Genomic DNA, 18,477 nt, shown 5'->3' with positions numbered 1-18,477 from the left:
CCTTCATTAATTCCCACCGCCATTCATCCATACTGGGTAATAATAAATTATTTCATTCATGTTAAAATCTCTCCACTGTGATCACATATTGAGTGGGGGGGTCATTTTTTTCATTATATGAGCTCACTTCTATATGCTCAAAATCCACTTCCTTTTGTTTTTCATTTTCTGTTGTGTTTATGATAGTACCCTGATCTCCTCCTCTAGGACCTCCCACTTTTGTTTTTCCCCAGTCTTTTTCCAGAGATAGTTTCATGAATATAATAGCATTGTTCTCTGAATTCACTCCAAATCATATGCAGAATGCTACATTTGATGTTTTTCCAAAGTTTCCCCCCTCTCATTTCCATCATCTCTTTCTCTGCATCTATGATTCCATCCTCTCCTTCTCCTCTAAACTCTTGAATGGAAGGCACTTCCATTTCACCATCTGCTTTCTCCCATTTTACTGTTCCCCATCCAATTCTGCCAGTTTTTCATCAATTTGGTCTCAAGTCTCTAGATAGTCTCCATCTCCATTTTCCAATTCATCTCTCTCTGATTTATCAAATGTTGATCTGATCACTTTTCATTGTTCAGCCTTCAACTGCTGAACAATCCCAATAGTCACCGAAAGATTCAAAATACCTTTGCCATACTGAGAGTTTCTGTTGTTCCACTTTAAGAATACAGTCACAGTGAAAGTAAGATTTTTTTCCCAACAGAAAGTAATTCATTCATTCAGCCTTTATTGGCATAATAGAGAGTAATTTACTTTCAGTTTATCAGCGCCATTTTTTTTAAAGAATAAGAAGAAATAGATATTTTTCACACAAGGGGTCACCTCACCTATTTAATCTTTATTGCCAACCCTAAATCCAGTTTTCTGCTCTTGCTTAGACACTTTAACAACCAATTTTCCTTTATTATTCTTAGCGACAAAAGGTAGTTTTTGCAGGATTTCCAATTATAGATTTTCACCAGCAGACAGATAAATCTCTCTAAGACAGTTTTTTCTTGTAGTGCTTGGGCACCATGTCAGGTCCTCTGCTTGCCAGCTCATTCCAAGCCCTTCTGAACCCCTAGGTGCAGACAGCAGAGAACAGCAAGATTTCCGATTGTGAAATTTCATTTCTCTCAACGTCACAGAGTTATCTTGTCTCAAAAGTGTTTAAGAAAGAGAGGGTGCAAATCAAAGGGATCTTATGTGGCGTTTGGATGCAATGTCAGTCCCTCGGCTCACCAGCTCATTTTAGGCCCCCTCTAATCCCCCCAGGTGCCAACAGCAGAAAACGGCTTTGATCAGACCATTTGAGGTTACTCACTCGATCACTCTTTATCACAGAGTGATTTGATAGTCAGAACTTCAGCCTGATTACCATCGATCACCACGTAATTATCTTCTGTCAGTGGAGAGCCGATAGAAAGACAGCCAATCTGCCATTTCCTTCCCCGGAAGTCTCCACAATCCAATACTGTTTGCACCTGCAAAAGTTTCAGGCTGTGCATTGGTGCATGTCCCATAGCTTCCTGCTGAAATCCTGTAACTTTTAACTATAGGTTAAAAATATTTACAAACATTTGCATGTAAATATATATTAGGTGGCATTCAGCTAAGCTTAACTTAGAATAGGCCTACTGAAATTAATGGATCTAACATAGTTATATTCATTAATTTTGATGGTTCTATCCCCGAGTAAAATTTAGTTGAATGTCACCCTTTAAGCTTCAGACTGAAGAACACAAATGTGGCTTGATAAGTGTATTCCTTTCCTGGGGAAGATGATTGATTCCATCCTCTTAGCTTGTTGCAAAATTGTATCCTCTGAACAGTTTTCCTAGGTGTTCGTTTCTCCCTTATACAAGCCTCAACATGGCAAATTAGAGCAAATCCTCCCAGCGCGTGCCACTGAGCAATTTGGAGACAAGGCTCTATGTGCAACATCCTTCTTTTGAAAAGGACACAGTCACTAGTTATGCTTCAAGGAGCAGCCTTAAAATCTGAGAAACATAGAAAATCCATTTAGCACATGACATTATCGAAAGAAACATCAATAGCTTTGCTTCAGGTGGCAACCCTTTAAAAAAAGTTGTGAGGAAGTCTGCATTGATCAATAGACCCAAGATGTCACCTATTACACATATGAAACTTTCCTATATGCAGAGCTTGGGCTCAGAGATAGTAGCGAAAGCATGTATTTGCTTGTGAAATGCAATGTTAGAGATACATAAAGGGGTGGGGGGTTCCTTTCAACCTGCACCACCAGGGAGAAAAGACATTATTTACTCTTCTATAAGGCACCTTGAAATAAGGTCAGTACTTATATAGAGATACAACTCTAGCCAAGTTGCACATCTTACAGAGTTCAGGTTTTGCCAACACAACTGAACCCTTAGTAAGGATCAAGTTAGGAGAGGAATTCCATTTCAAGAGGATGGGAGACAAGTCTTCCAGGACAGGCCCATGAAGCATGGGGCAAGATTGTAAAATGAAAGAAACTTGAAATGCACACACTCAAAAAGTATTGTCCTATTTAAAGTTAGGTCCAGCCTCCTTTTCATCTGAGTATGACTCAAGGTGGGATACACACCTTGCATTGGCTAGTCCTTTCCCTTCTGTAAGTAGAAATCAACCAGTTCCATAATCCTTGTAAGAAAGGACACTGCATATTTGTAAACTAATAAGATAAGGCTTCTTTCCCATTGGGGAAAGTGAAAGGACTAGCAGCAAAAGTGGGATTCAGAGCAAGTGGGCTTTTCTGTTATACACTCAAAAAAAATCCTTGAGATTTCCAAGCATTGCACAGGAATGCTTGGTGCAACTGATTTTGGGGTACTCGCATATCATTAAGAGATCAGAGCTCTGATTGTGCCATATGTTACTTGCTAAATTGCTACTCATAGGCAATATGAATTCACTACCAAGTAGCACACATGCACACACACTTACACTTGTACAATTCCAACAAAAGAAGCACCCCACACATATCTAAGCAGCATTAAGGAAAGGGGTTTGAACTACTTTCATAATTTGCTTACTTTAGCATCGTGCAATATGTAACTATTTTACTCTTGCGTTAAACAAAGCACAACTATCTTAGCACCAAATATTTTCTATAGAGGTTGGCAAGATCAAGCCTTTAATACTGGAGAAAGAAGAATCCCGAACAAGAAATCACTTGTATTCTAGCAAACCATTATATTACACATGGGCACATTTCACAAGGGATGCTTAAAAATGGTTGTTGCATTTCCTTGGCCGTCAAAGTATTGTTATAAAAAAATACATTGGCAAAAATGTATATTATTATGATTAAGCTTGTTAGTCACTTGTTAATTACGTAGTTCTTCAAACAACTCGCAACGTATTTTAGACATAGACGCAAGTAAAACACATTCACATAAAACATGCCATTTCATGAAAGATTCAGAAAGTAACACCCACCCTAATAGCAGCAGCAGAAAGCTTCAGCAGCACACTAACAGCAGATATAATCACCATCATAGTCCATGAAAAGAATAGTTCTAATCGGGCACCAAACAAAATGTCAGTAAAGGTGCTAGATGGACCTTGCTAGCGATGACATTCCACAAACAGGAAGCCACAACTGAAAAGGCCTTCCCCCTTCATCCTCCAACACTCCCTCAGACAAAGCACACAGAGAAGGGCCTCCGATGATCTAAGGCTCTGTGTAGGCCTTTATGTGGAGAAGCATTCCAGAAAACATTGGGGTCCACTGCCGAGGTGTCTTCCTAGAACAGAGGTCACCAACCCAGTGCCTGTGGAGAGCATGTTGCCCATGAAGGTTTCTCCTGGGCAAGTGCCCTAGACTCTGAACTTGCATTAAAAAAAAAAAAGTAAGTGCCTAGCCCTTCTAGAAAGAACAAAAGAAAGTTATGAAGCAAAATGTGCCGGTACCTTCTAAGCAATTTATGTAAAATGAGAGTAGTGTTTTTCCTGGTATGGAGGAATATTTTTCCTAGTATGGAGGAATGTTTCCTCTTGTTGTTAGATATAGCTCAGTTGGTAGAGCAGGTTGTGGGTTTGAGTCTCACATTGGCCAAAAAGATTCCTGCATTGCAGGGTGTTGGACTAGATGACCCTCATGGTCCCTTCCAACTCTACAGTTCTATGATAGTGTCAAGGGTGCTTCCCAGCCAAAGGAATGCAGATGGCAGACAGGTAAGTATTTATTGACAAAGATAATACAGTCGCTTCTACAGTTCTGGATATTTACGCACACCAATCTAGTATCACAGGCAGCAATTCGCAGGTCCACGCTCTATGGAGCAGTTGCAGCAACATGGGGCCACTCCCCCTGCACCAGTTTATGTACCTTCCTCAACGGGTTGCACGCATGCAGCCAGAGACTGTGTCTGCACAAAAACTCCCTTTTCAACCCCCTCCTGATTCTGGGAGGCAGTGGTGCAGGAGAGGGTGAGGAAGCACTGGCCCTTCACTTGCCTGACCTGCCTCTTCCTCATCCCCTTCCAACCCATCCTGTGCTCCACCCTCCAGCTCTGAAGCTTCCCCTGCCTCTGATTCTTGCCTCCTGGCTGATACAGGTCCCCAGAAACCACTGACCCCCCTCTCCTGAGTCAGACTCCAGCCCTCCATCCCCCAGAGCATGCTCATCAGCGTCCCGCCAGTCCCTGACAGAAAGCAACACCAATAGCATCAGTGCTTATGTGTGTGATCTCTATGATAAGGCCCAGCAGGACCTAGTTGACTCCCTATGAAAAGCAGAAGCTTATTGGGGGTGATTCTCTCTTCTTCTTCTTTTTCCATGTTATACGACATTTGCCTTTGCAGCCATTTTGTGTTATGCTATGTCCCTCTGTGGCAGCCATCTTGTGACTAGCAACCCCAGCACTCACTGAAGATTCAAAATGTGCCCACTAGTTGAAAAGGATTGGTGACCCCTGTTCTAGAAAGAACATTTTCCCAGCAATAGTGGTGTTCAAAAATGAATTAAAATTTCCATAGTACTTTAAGTATTTTAAAATAACAGCATAGTTATTTGGGGTTACGAAACGTTTCTGTGCCAGATTTGATGCAGATTCTGCTCTTTCATTTCATCAACAAATGACACAGGCTTGTCACTTATGTCTGTCTTTAACTTTTTAATAACTTTTTAATAGTTTTATTGTGTGGTTTTATATTTCATTACTTTAAAACACTTCGATAATTTTTTTCTAAATGAGTATACAATTATTTTTCTATAAATAAATTAAAAAATAATCCTGATTGTTTCCAACACTCACAAATCCCTTGGTCCAAAGCACTCTATATCTGACATTAACATTTGCAACTGATACACTACATCTAAAAGTGCATTCTTAGCAGCTGCTGTGGAACTACATCTGCTTAGATGTGAGCTATTTTGCCAAACACCTTTTTGCAAAGAAACGAAGGTGCTTTTTGAAGAAAAAGAAGCACTTTGCAAAGAGCCGCACTTAACAAAGCTCTTTAGCATTCCTTCCAAAAGGAATATAAAATTCAATGAATCAGTCATTCAGTTATTGTTAGTATTGAGGACACTGAAATAACAGCACCTCTATTAGTTGTCACCATTTAAGACTTTTAAAATAACACCTTCTTTTTAAACCTAATACTTATAGCAGAACACTGACTATATTTTAAAGAACCACCCTTTGCTGAATTTTGTCCTTCATGTGCATAGGCAAGCCTCAGCAAACGCTTACTATACAGCTAAAGAATGCACAGCAGAATGTCTCAACAAGGTTACTGGAAGCAGCTTTCTGGAACTTACCTGAATTTCTCTTCGACACCAGCTTCACATCAGCGCTGAATACACTGCAACTCACAAGGAACAAGAAGATGGACGGCTTCATCTTGGAGTCCCTTTGGCAGCTGAAATACAAACATGATATATAAGGTCCTTATCCAAGCACCACACATACTGAGTGTCCATGTGATCAGTTTTGCAGAGGGCAGCCTCATGCTTGAAGGGTTGTTTGGGTCCAAATCTGGTTGACATGTTTTTTTTATTTAAAAAACAACAACTAAGAAAAGAGAGCAGAATTGGGTCTTTGAAGTTTCCTGTCTGCAGTTAGCAATTAGATGACCACTTGAGACAGCAGATCTTCTCTAAGCCTTACTCACTACAATAGGATGCATTTTTATTTAAATTATAAAGGTAAAGGGACCCCTGACCATTAGGTCCAGTCGTGGCCAACTCTGGAGTTGCGGCGCTCATCTCGCTTTATTGGCCGAGGGAGCCAGCATACAGCTTCCGGGTCATGTGGCCAGCATTGCTAAGCCGCTTCTGGCGAACCAGAGCAGCGCACGGAAACGCCGTTTACCTTCCCGCTGGAGCGGTACCTATTTATCTACTTGCACTTTGACGTGCTTTTGAACTGCTAGGTTGGCAGAAGCTGGGACCGAGCAACGGGAGCTCACCCCATCGCAGGGATTTGAACTGCCGACCTTCTGATTGGCAAGCCCTAGGCTCTGTGGTTTAACCCACAGCGCCACCCGTGTCCCTTCATTTAAATTATAGTTACTCTTAAATTGACATCTATAGCTATTAGAATATGCAAATTGGTGCCTTTGTTCCCTTTCGGGTGATTATTTTTCTCTTTTGTAGCCACCCAAAGACACACACACATACAAATATCTAGTCAATACATTTATTCCTCTCTATTATTACTTAAATGCACTTATCAGTAGAGCATGAGACTCTTAATCTCAGAATCATGGGTTTGAGTCCCAGGTTGATTCCTGCATTGCAGGGCATTGGGCTAGATGATGTTTGTGGTCCCTTCCAATTCTATGATTAATATTTCAAAGATCTCTAAGTGGTGTAAAGTCCCCCCCCCAAAAAAAATCACATTGAAACTAAAGCTATTAAAATATGTCCACTAAAGCTTCCTCTCTGGTACAATGGCTGAAGCTAGTTATTTAAGCTGCCACGCTAACCCTACTCACCTGAGATAAACCCCAAGAAATTCAGCAGGACTTACTTCTGAGTAGGCGTGGTTAGGATCACACTGTTACAAGTCTGAATCTGTGCTCAAGTGAAAGATGGAGCGATCCCTCCCTCACTTCGCTTTTACATCAGTAGCCCTTCGGTAGTAACTCAGCCCATTCTCTCTGTTTTTCTCCCCCCCCCCCCAGTCTTAAATTCAGTTCTCCACATTTCCATATTAATGTGCAATGGAAAAAAATCTTCAAAATCTTCATGAAAATACATCGGTACAGTAGTGCAAATTTCTCCTACTATACAAATTATTGTATGCAATTTTCCTTAATAAACACAATTTGCAAGCAGTTTTCTGCAATATAATGCATTTTTCTATGTTACTTTCACGAATATATGCATTTTTAAGCATGCATTCCCACAATAAATACATTTCTAAAAACATTGTTTGGTTGGAGAACCTCACTGCAAAATTCAGAGAAGGGTGAATTCAGAAGGACAGCTGCCTTTTAGTTCATACATTGTTCCAGGAAGTGCAAATTAGAGGGTTTCACATTAAAATGTGAACTGGACCAAATTTCTCCCCTATCCCTTTGGCAGATACAACTCTATCTGCCCACACTTCACCACTGCTCACTCACCACAGTGCTTTCCCGCCTTCCAGTTGTACATGCAATCAATATACAGTACAATGGTACCTCAGGTTACATACGCTTCAGGTTACAGACTCTGCTAACCCAGAAATAGTGCTTCAGGTTAAGAACTTTGCTTCAGGATGAGAACAGAATTTGTGCTCTGGCAGCGCGGCGGCAGCAGGAGGCCCCATTAGCTAAAGTGGTGCTTCAGGTTAAGAACAGTTTCAGGTTAAGAACGGACCTCCGGAACGAATTAAGAACTTAACCTGAGGTACCACTGTATTGCTTTTAGATCCCCTATTTTGCAAATCCTCTGGAAAAGGACATATTTGTATTGGGTCAGGACACCTTCAATATCTTACTCAGGATTTTAATGCCTGCAGTTAGCCACTCTCTTCGGTTTGCTCATTTCGGTTTCTAAACTGCCTCTGCTTGTTAACAACACTAACACTGCAGCCTACAAAAATGAACAGCATAAATTGTATACCCATCATGTCTATAGAGTTAAAATTATCCCAACACCTCCTTAATCATGTCTATGAGATCCTACCTCAAAAGACGGTGCTTTGCACTTAGATGAGACAACTGAGAAGGAGTTTCACAGATGTAGGGGTAATCACCAAACACACCTCTTCTTAAAAAGAAAGGGGGGGGGAAATAGTTTTCTGAACAACAAGGGACAGAAATAGAACTGGCTTCAGGAAGCACCATTACTTATATTGTACTATTGACGCCCATGGTACTTTGCAATGCATGAGTGTACAACCTAAACTTCTCCACAGCAGAAACAGAGAAGAAATGAGAGAGACAAGTGAACAATGGAAGATTTGTTCCCAGAATTTCAGGTTGGCCCAACCAGTGGCAGAGGAAGCCGCTCAGGCACCTGGGGCGGCGCACCCAGGTGTGGGGCGAGCCACCCATAGGGGTGGGGCACACCTCAGGGCCTCCGGAGTCTGCCTGCCTCCTCCCACTCAGCCACCCTACAGGTGGTGGGGAGGCAGCGGGTGGACAGTTTGGGCAGCGTGGAGCCTGCATGTGCCCAAGCCACTGCAGCTCTCCCAAGAGAGACATGTGGCTTGGGCATGCTGCAGACCCCGCGGTGAGTGCTGGCTGGCATTTTGTCACCCACCTCAGTGGCGACACCCGGGGTGGACCGCACCCACCGCACCCACCGCACCCCTCTTCCTCCGCCCCTGGGCCCAACTTGAGGATACCCACTTTTTAACATGATGAATAGTTCTTATAGTCCAGAAGAAGTCACCATCATGCAAGTGACAGTGCAGACTCAGAAGCTAGTCACAGGCATCTGGTTCTGCATAACATTCAATTGCCTAAGGCATTTGGATGCTTGAAGTGAATGACAAGAAGACACCTCTCACAATGCTACTTCAGCACTGGTGATGCGACAGAATCAGGCAATAGTCCACAGTTAATAGGGGACTCAGCAGATTACAACACCACCAAGGACCAAAACTAGGAATCAGGTGCAAGGAGTCAGAGACCTGGGTTTTTTCCTCCAGCAAGTGGATGACTCTAGAGGAAAATCTTGTATAACCAGACCTCCTAGATCACAGTTGTTGGGAGTGAATGAGTTCCAGTGATTGCTTAGTCATAAATGGACCCATTATTCACAAGTACACCCTTTACTCCTGAGTAGCATCATGACTTTGGATACTTAGATATATGCTATGTTGATGTTCTTTAGTCAGGACCAGAATCTTTGTGCACCAGTATTCTCAGGGGCTGTGGGATGGCTTCAACTTCTCCTCTGAAGGCTGCAGAGGCTCTTCAGTTCCTCCCAATCTTCAACCTGTGGAGTATCTGACTCATCATTGAGGATGCCATGTCTGTAACCAGCTCAGGGTTGAGCATGACAGCCACCTTTCCAGGCACTGCCCAGACTTGCTTAAGCAAGGTGGAGGTCCTGTGTATCTTTAGACCAAGGGACCAGAGATGTGACTCCTCCCCATGCTGTTGAGCAAGGACTGTGAGCCCTCCAGATGTTGTTGGACTCCAGAAGCCACCCCCAGCCAACATGGACCCAGGGATGATGGGATTTGGAGTACAACAACATCTGGAACACCACAGGTTGTTCCCTGCTATAAGGCTAGAGGGAAAGGGCTGTAGTTCAGTAGTGAACAATTGGGTATACATGCAGAAGGTTCCAGGTTGAATACCAGGTATCTCCAGGTAAGGCTTGACGAGAACCCTAACTGAAATTCTGGAGAGCCACTACCAGTCAGTGCAGACCATGTGTGAGAAACTTTGGTCCTCCAGATGTTGCTGAACTATAACCACCCTGAGACCTCCAGGTATAGGGCGGTATATAAATTCAATAAATAAAAAATAAATAAATCACCTATGGCCACTGGCTTTGCTTGCAAAGGCTGACAGGAGAATAGCCACAGGCACCAACTCCAGGGAGCCCTGGGGGCCCGAGCACCCACAAAATTTTGTTGTGGGTGTTCAGTACCTGCTCTGTGGGGCTTTGGATGTGACTTCCAGGTCCTGTCTGAGGCCTCAGGGGGCCTTGGACACGATGTCCAAGGGCCTTGAAATTGGCATCCTAGACCTCACAGGGCATCTTACATCACTTCCAGGGGTGATATCATGTTATGTTGATGACACTGGGCACCCATGATCTGGGGCCCAAGTCGGCACCCCTGAGCATTGCCAATGGCCAGGGATGGGAGTTGTTGTTTGTCAAGATCTGGAAGGCCATATATTTCCCACGCCTGGTGTGGACAATACTGAGCTGGATGGATGGGCCATTGGTCTGACTTGGTCTAAAGAAGATTCCTCTGCCCCCTGGGCATCCCACTGGACTCAAAGAATGAGAACATGGGTAACCACTTAGAAAGAATGCCGTGTTCCCAGAAAAGAGGGGTGTCTGCTGCATTTTTCTTCCCACTCCCAATCAACATTTCAAATGGAAGCTTTATTATAAGACAACTTCCACTCCACCCCCCTCTTTCCCACCCTGAGCATCTTAGTACCAGCATACCACTCTGCAAAGCGAATGTAAAAGGCTGTGTATAATCACTTACATGATAGCGATTACTCTGCTTATTCAATTATTTCAAAATTACCATGTACATTTTAAAGATTCTTTCTTCCCTTCCATATTATGGGCTATAAATATGCAGCGCTTCGTATTCCTGAAGTTTTTGTTCCCTTGAGCACTCAATGCTTTCTGGTTCCCTGGGGTTAGAGCACTAGAGAACCAAAAGGAAACTGGGAAAATTATGAGATGTGAAAGCTGTCCAACAATGGTTAATGAAGGAATTAGTATGCTGGGGGGGGGGGAGTTCTTAACCTTTCCTCGGAGTATCAAATCCCAGTACAAGAAGGGCCATCTTGACAAGAGAGCGGGTTTTTTTCCCTTAAAGTAATTGAACTAAATCTTATGACAGATAATTGTAATGATGATGTTATGCTAGGATGATTTTCAAGTGTAGCTTTGCAAATTACTTTCCCCGCTTTGCTCTCTTCAGATAGAGACAGGTAACTTCCATAGTGCATTACAGCACGATCATATAAATGTCTGATCAGAATTGAGTCCTATTGAGTTCAAATGCACTAAGTTAGGGTTGTATCCAGCATACTCTGCGTAGACCCACTGAAATTCAGTCCTTGGAGAGTAAGTATGGTGTACAGTGTCAAACTAGGACATAGGAAACTGGGACTTCAATCCCCACTCAGCCATAAAGCCTGTGACCTTAGGCCAGTCGCTGCCTTTCAGCCTAACGTACATCATAGGGTTGTTGTACAGATTAAATGAGGAGCTCCTTGGAGAGAGAAAAAGTCGGATAAAATATAATCAATAAATCAATCAATTAATAGTAAAAACCAATTAATATCAATGGGTCTACACCACATTGGACATGTACTTAGATCTACTTGGAATTCCTACCACATTTATTAAACAGGGTTAGAAATGCAGGAAAATGGGGTTAGGAATGCGACCTCGCCTCCTCTTCCTGTCGTTCCACCACTATATACCTAAATGTGCAGAAAGCATGCTTGTTTAAAAAGGAGCTCCACCCCAAAACTCCTATAATCCCCATCCTAGCTAGAAGGGTATCTCAGTAGCCATCCCAGAATCCCACCTTCTACTAGAAAGACACACTCAGTGGAGACATTTCATATGGTATTGTAGGTAGAAGGAAAGACAAGCTACCCACCAAAATACAAGTACCCATTAAGCTTGGTTACAGAATCGCTTTTCGCCAGGCACATGATGCAAGATGATCCTATACTCTGGAAGAGAAAGGCAGCCCCTTATACTTCACCAAAAGAGATTTGCATATGCTAAGCTTTTGGGCAAAGTAGTATCATTTAATGTGACCAGGTGACCTGTGTGTCAGGTTACTCTGCTGCCCAGAGTTATTGCTGCTGTTGATGGGCAACTTCAAAGCCCCTCCTGTTCCCCCTTCTTAGGGTTCTTTAGCGTTAAACTAGACTTGGACTGAACTGTCCTTCAAATAGAGGGCTGTTCTCTGTTAAGTAAAGCATATGGCGTTCCAAAGCAAGCGTTCATAGGAATGTGTGCCTACAAATAAAATCCTATGAGCATTTGCTTAGAAACAATGTGTATTCAACAAGGAACCAAATGGCATCAGTTGGTGCAAAGAAGCTGGGGTGGGAGTTTTAACAGAAAACTGGTATGAGGCCTTGATCCAGAATGTGGACTGGAGCCCCAAGGATGATATTTCTTAAAGCTAAAGGTGGCCACTTTCAAGACCCTAATAGTAGTTCAGCCAAAAGAGAGGAAGAGTGCCACTGTCCAGGTATTCCTTCTTTATGGATTCTAGAATAAGCATTATGACACACTACACACACACACACACACACACACACACACACACACACATTCTTATTTGTAGAAATATTAGGCATGGCAGGCCAATTAAAGTCTGCAGTATAATGGTATGAGTTTGTGGGTGCCAGAACCCTCTAATCCCTGGATCCAGCAAGTGTTAGAATTTAATCTAAGCGATAAGACTTTTATTGTGTAAAGTGAGTTAGACTGGGAGTTAGTGACTGGACCAGAGTCAACATCTCAGCATCATGGCTGGTGAGGTCTTTGTCCAACACTCTGTCCACCACACCATCCCAGTGCTGTTAAACTCCAGAACCACAAATTTGGAAAATGTCTTTAAAATGAGGTGTGCATTTTTCAGAAGTGAAATAAAAATTGGGGCAATCTCTCTCACACACACCAGAAATAAAAACTTTACAAGGAAGTCTGCAAAAACAATTTCTAAACATCTTTTAAAGCACACATCTCAGAATGAGGTTAGCAAAATTTCTTGCAAATTAGTTGTTTTTTTCAAAAAAAGTAATTGTCAGAAATAAATGAAAATAATTTAACCCTGCTGGTTTCAGTTCTCAAAATGTCACTGTGATTTTGAATGATTGCCTCCCTCCGCCAGTCAATAAATGCACTAAGAATCCCATGATGCTGCTATCCCTGGGTAAAAAAGAGTTTGATTTTGGAATGGTTTGACACCTACGTTCCTCTTTCGCCTCCAGCAAGCCTGACATTTACATATATATGTTGTAATAACATTAACAAATACTGGGGCTGACGCTTAGCAACACTGACACGTACCTGTAATTAAGGCTACACATTATAATGTGATGGAGATTAATTTATTGGATGCAACAGATTTCACTGTTGGTTTCCTGCAGTTAAGGAATTGCAAAAAAATATAATAAAATAAAATTCACGTGACAACAGAATCACAGCTAAGCAGAGTATATCCCAAGGCTTTGTGTTATGTGGCTTTAGGGTGCAATCCACCTGCATTATGCTCAATGAAAGCCTTGCCCCTGATTTTAGAAGGGAAAGTGAGAAAGCGAAAGCTGAACTAGAGGTGACAAGTATGTGCCTGCTGCTGAGGAAGTCAGCCCAGTGTCAAGATCCCCCTCCTCTCTGCCATGAAAGCATAGCTATGAATATACATTACATTATATGATCACATTTTAACATGCACTATCCAGGGAACCTTCACTGCAGATTCAGGGTGCACATAGGTGTTTATAATGCAACAGATTAACTGAACAGGGTTATACCCAAGTCTACAACAGGACTCTTAGCACAGACCTGCGGCAGGCTTTCTCCTAATGCATGGGCAGCACTTAAAGAGCCATTGCAGTTCATTCACTCAACCTGAATAAATACACATGACCTCTGCAAACAAAAAAAGGGGGCAGTGTGTTGCCGCTAAATCACATTGTTCACAGTGATGTCAGGAAGACAATTTCATTAGATGACAGGATTGGACATCCAACTTCCTTTCTGTTCTGAACAAAGGAGAGGTGCAAAGAGCTTCTCTCTGTAACTGATGTAGGTGCCTTTCCCCCTATACTGGTAGGGCAAGTGCTGGGGGTGCGCACCCACACCATTCTGTGCTCTTGTTTCTTTCTCTGCTCTATCAGATGTGGCAGCCAGTTTGTGCTTTAACACACTCCAAGACACCCAGACCTCAGCTGGCCTAATCCAAAACTGTCTCCAAACAAGTTGGGTGGATCTCAAAACCACCCAGATTTGGCCTGGCTCAGTTTGGACTTCAGCAGAACCTGGTGCACAGTCCTAACAGGAGTCATGTCCTCTTCTGCTTCCAGCTACTTTAACATCAGGCAGATTGAGTAATCCCTGGGCCCTTTCTGGCCAGAAACAAAAAGCAACAAATGGGGTTGATTGTGCAAGGGAAAGCAAAGCTATTTCAATCTGAACATTTGACTCCCCAGAACGGATTGCATTGGACAGTGCAGACATCCTAGATTTAGAGCAGTGGTTCTCAACCTGTGGGTCCCCAGATGTTGTTGGACTACAACTCCCATCATCCCTGAGCTCTGGCCTTGCTAGTTAGGGGTGATGGGAGTTGCAGTCCAACAGCATCTGGGGACCCACTGGTTGAGAAAGGCTGATTTAGAGGGTCATGATTTAAAATTCGGCTGGCACACATGCCTTTGGTATGGGAAGGCAAAAAATCTGTAAGAGTTTTATGAACCACATTCTTAGGAAGAATCTGGACAGAGTTTCGGAGAAATATAAAAATCTGCTGGAAAGAAAAACACCTTTATAGCTATCTCCCATTGAAGCAATTACAACTAAAAGAGTTAATATGGACAGACAATGGTCGACTTACAGGGAACTGCTGGATTTTATTGGGGGGGGGACCCAAACTGAAACCAATGGAAAACCTAAGGAGCCAAGTTGCGGACTGGTTGCAATATCACCATGTACATGATATGTTTAAATTAGATAGACAGAATGGTTTTTTGAACCAAAGCTCACAATTCAGGGAGGGAAGGACTCTTGCAAAACAAAGAAAAACTTTTGTCTAAAATGTATAATTAGAATGGGAATGGGGAACAATTATTATTAGAATGGGAAACAAAGACGAGCTTGTTAAAGCTTCCATGATACACTGGGCAATAGATACAGGACACAATATAGATCTTAACCTCTGGGAGAAACTTTGAAATTTACAGCATGTTATTCATTGAAAGAATATTTGATTTAAAAAAAAATTATTAGCGATTTTTCTAATAACAACAATCTAATAACAACATCTCCTAGTATTCCTAGTAAAAAGGCCTCTGGTTTTTTTAACAAACGTATTTTTAAACATTTTTTTCATTTCATTGTATATCATTTCCCAGAAGCCCCTCACCTTTTTACATGTCCACCACATATGAAAAAATGTACTTTCTTTATCTTTATATTTCCAACATTGGTTAGATGAATTTTTATACATCCTAGTAAGTTTTAATGGCATTAAATACCATCTATACATCATTTTCATATAATTTTCTTTTAGTGAACTGCATGCCATAAATTTTAAATTCTCTTTCCACAGTTTTTCCCATGATTCAAATGGTATGTTATACCCTATGTCTTGTGCCCAGTGTATCCTTACAGTCTTGAAAGAAAACTATTTGAAAATGATTCATAGATGGTACTTAACACCGAGTAGGTTGGCTAAGATTTACAAGACAGAATCAGATAAGTGTTGGAAATGTAAAGAGGTGGAGGGAATGTTCTTTCACATGTGATGGACCTGTAAAAAAGTAAAAGTATATTGGAAAATGATTTATAATGAAGTGAAAAAAATGTTCAAAATTACTTTCCCAAAAAAACAGAGCCCTTTTTGCTGGGGATCACCAAGACTGCTATCCCAGGTGTCAGAAAAGCTTATATATGTATGCAACAACTGTGGCACGTTTTTTGTTAGCCCAAAAAGGAACGTGAGCAAGGTCCCAACTAAAGAGGATTGGCAACTTAAATTGACAGAATATGCACAACTTGCAGATTTAACATATAGAATACAGTGGTGGAGGAAGAGGGGGGCAGGGGGAGGGCACCAGCCCCGGCAGCATGATCCCGGTGGGGTGCCATCGCTGCTGCGCCCCCACCCGTGCTGGGCGCCATGCCCCCACAGGCAGTGCGCCATGCCCCCCGGGATGCACACCAGCCACACCTCTGCCTGCTCTCCGCCTCCCGATGCCAGAGCATGAAGCTCTGCTACTGATAGAATAAGAGAGCAAGAAGAAAATACATTTAAAGAAGATTGGAAAACATTTATTGAGTATGTGGAAAATAACTGTGTACAGCTGAAAATGCTGGCAGCGTTAAGATAAATTCAACAGAGTAAATAATTTTTGGGTGTAAAAGTGGAAAATTGATTTGAATGGTTATAGTAGAAAATGCAGGGATGTAGGATATGTAAAATGAACCGTGGAAAGAGAAGAAGGGAAGTTATTGGATATTTTAAAGTTTGTAAAATGTTTATCTGAAATTGTAAAACAGAAAATTTAATAAAAATTAGTATAAAAAAGAACATTTGACTCCCTGATCCTGTGGTCTTCCAGATGTCCCTGTACTCCCATCACTCCCAACAAGCAGAGACAATAGTCAGGGGCAGGGGCATCATCTTGCCTTCAGGATTGTGGGTGCCCGCCTCCATAATGCAGACGTGCGACATCACATGCACACACCTGGATGTTGTGCGTATGGTGTCTCATGCACAACACACAACATCATGTTTTGGGACTCCCCCCCAAATGTGATGTGATGTTGCATATTGTGCATGTGATGTCACACACACTACATGGTGGCTTGTGTGTGTGATGTATCACGTCCGTGTTGTGTGTGGTGGCTGGCGCCGCCAGCTCCTCTTCCTCCTCCTCTCCACAGCCAGCAAGGCACCCTTTTCTGTGGGGAGGGGCTCGGACTCGGAGGCAGAGAGACGGAGGGAGGAACTGAACTGCTTCTCTCTCAGAGGCAGTGCTGCAGAGGCGGGATGGCTCTCTCTGGCTTTAATGATTGACATTATGGGTGTCCAGCTCCTACAATTATGTTATGGCCCCTTGGAATTGGCTCCTATGGTCAGGGATGAAGGGAGTTTGAGCCGAACAACATCTTGGGGAGGGGGCACAGGTTCTTCACCCCTGGAAATGGCAAAGAGATCCGTATTTCATTGCTAAATCCAATTACAGTTCCACCTCAAAAAATAATGTGAAACCTCAATATAAAAAATGGTATATATATGGAACAGTACTATAGTCCAACAGTATGAGAGAATTTCTTTTATCAGGGTAAAGCCCTGTTCAAGCCTTATTAGGGAATATTTCAAGTGTTCCTTAAAATATTTTTTTTAAATCCCATTAAAATTATTGCTATTTTTGACAGTCTTGTTCCTGATGTTAACAGCACATTTAATATCATTGCAAAAATGCAAAGTCTGGTTTTATCCTAGATATTTCTATGTAATGTTGGACAGAGAACAGTTATGGGCCCATTTTTAGTGCATTTACAAATTGGAAGGGGGGCAGAGAAACCATTTAAGTCACAGTGTTGTATGATATTAATATTTTTTAAAAATAGCAGTACAAGCCCCTACACAATTTTCAATTATTTTAACTTCATGCATTCATAAACCCGATACCAACCGGAAGCGTGAGATGTCAGAAAGTTGCTCCAATTAGTGAAGGTATTACCCACAGAAATGTGTAAACCACAGTAGCCTTCCTTCCATACAACTGTATGGAACATCAGTGGGTAGGGGCAGAGGGGAAATTTGATTCAATTTGCATTTATAGGCAAACCTACCTAATTCACAATTTCCTGAACATTCCAACTGAAGCACAGCCATCCTAGGAAATTCATAATTCTCCAGATTTTGCAATACAGTTCTTCAGCTAATTAACTTAAACAGGATATTGTAGAGTTGGAAACTGTAGAGTTCAGAAAAGAGCAACCCAAATGATCAAGGGGAAGGAGCAATCCCTCTATCAGGAAAGGTTACAACATTTGGAACATTTTAATTTAAGGAAAAGGCAAGTGATAATGTGATAGGAGCTTATAAGCTTATGCATGGCATGAAGGAAGTGGACAGAGAACTCAGGGACATCCAATGAAGCTCAGGAGAGACAAAAGAAAGCACATAGTTCAACTTTGGAACTCCCTCCCGCAGAAGGCAGTGATGGCTACCAGCTCGGGTGGCTTTAAAAGAGAATTAGGCAAAGTAATGGAAGTAAAGTCAGTGACTATTAGCCACAGTAAAATCAGTGACTATTAGCCACAGTCAAACGCAGTCATGCCTCTGAACACCAGTGGCTGGAAACCACAGAAGGGAGAGTGCAGTCTTGCTTGGACCTTACTTGCAACTTTCCCATGGGCCTGTGGTTGGCCACTGTGAGAACAAGATTAGCCACTGGCCTGACTCTGCAAAGTGCAGCTTAACAAGCTCTCAAAACACTTAGCCAAGTCTTACTATACTTAGCCAAGTCATGAGCTCTGAGGAGATGCCTAGAAGAGTTTGGTTGGATTAGGATGAGGAGTGGAAGGAGGTGAAAGAGTTGCTGGCTGACAATCCCAGGCATGGACCCAGGAAAGCTGTCAACTT

At 42.3% G+C, this 18,477-nt stretch overlaps 1 protein-coding gene across 2 annotated transcripts in view; it reads right to left on the bottom strand.

Annotated features, from left to right (window-relative positions):
* The window catches only part of IL1RAPL2 (interleukin 1 receptor accessory protein like 2), a 497,457-nt gene that overhangs the window by 463,235 nt on the left and 15,745 nt on the right, over positions 1-18,477 (bottom strand). Inside the window, exons 1-2 of one of the 2 annotated variants that reach the window (XM_053373740.1) lie at positions 8,109-8,387; positions 5,754-5,854 (exon numbers count right to left, since the gene is read on the bottom strand). In XM_053373740.1, coding sequence (XP_053229715.1) covers positions 5,754-5,854; positions 8,109-8,269 — 262 coding nt within the window. In that variant the 5' untranslated portion in view covers positions 8,270-8,387. Of the gene's footprint in view, positions 1-5,753; positions 5,855-8,108; positions 8,388-18,477 lie in introns of those variants that run through there. The other variant, XM_053373742.1, reaches the window with a different exon arrangement.

The sequence above is a fragment of the Podarcis raffonei genome, chromosome Z (genome assembly GCF_027172205.1).
Source record: "Podarcis raffonei isolate rPodRaf1 chromosome Z, rPodRaf1.pri, whole genome shotgun sequence".
NCBI lineage: Eukaryota > Metazoa > Chordata > Lepidosauria > Squamata > Lacertidae > Podarcis > Podarcis raffonei.
This window is presented reverse-complemented; position numbering and strand designations above follow the sequence as displayed.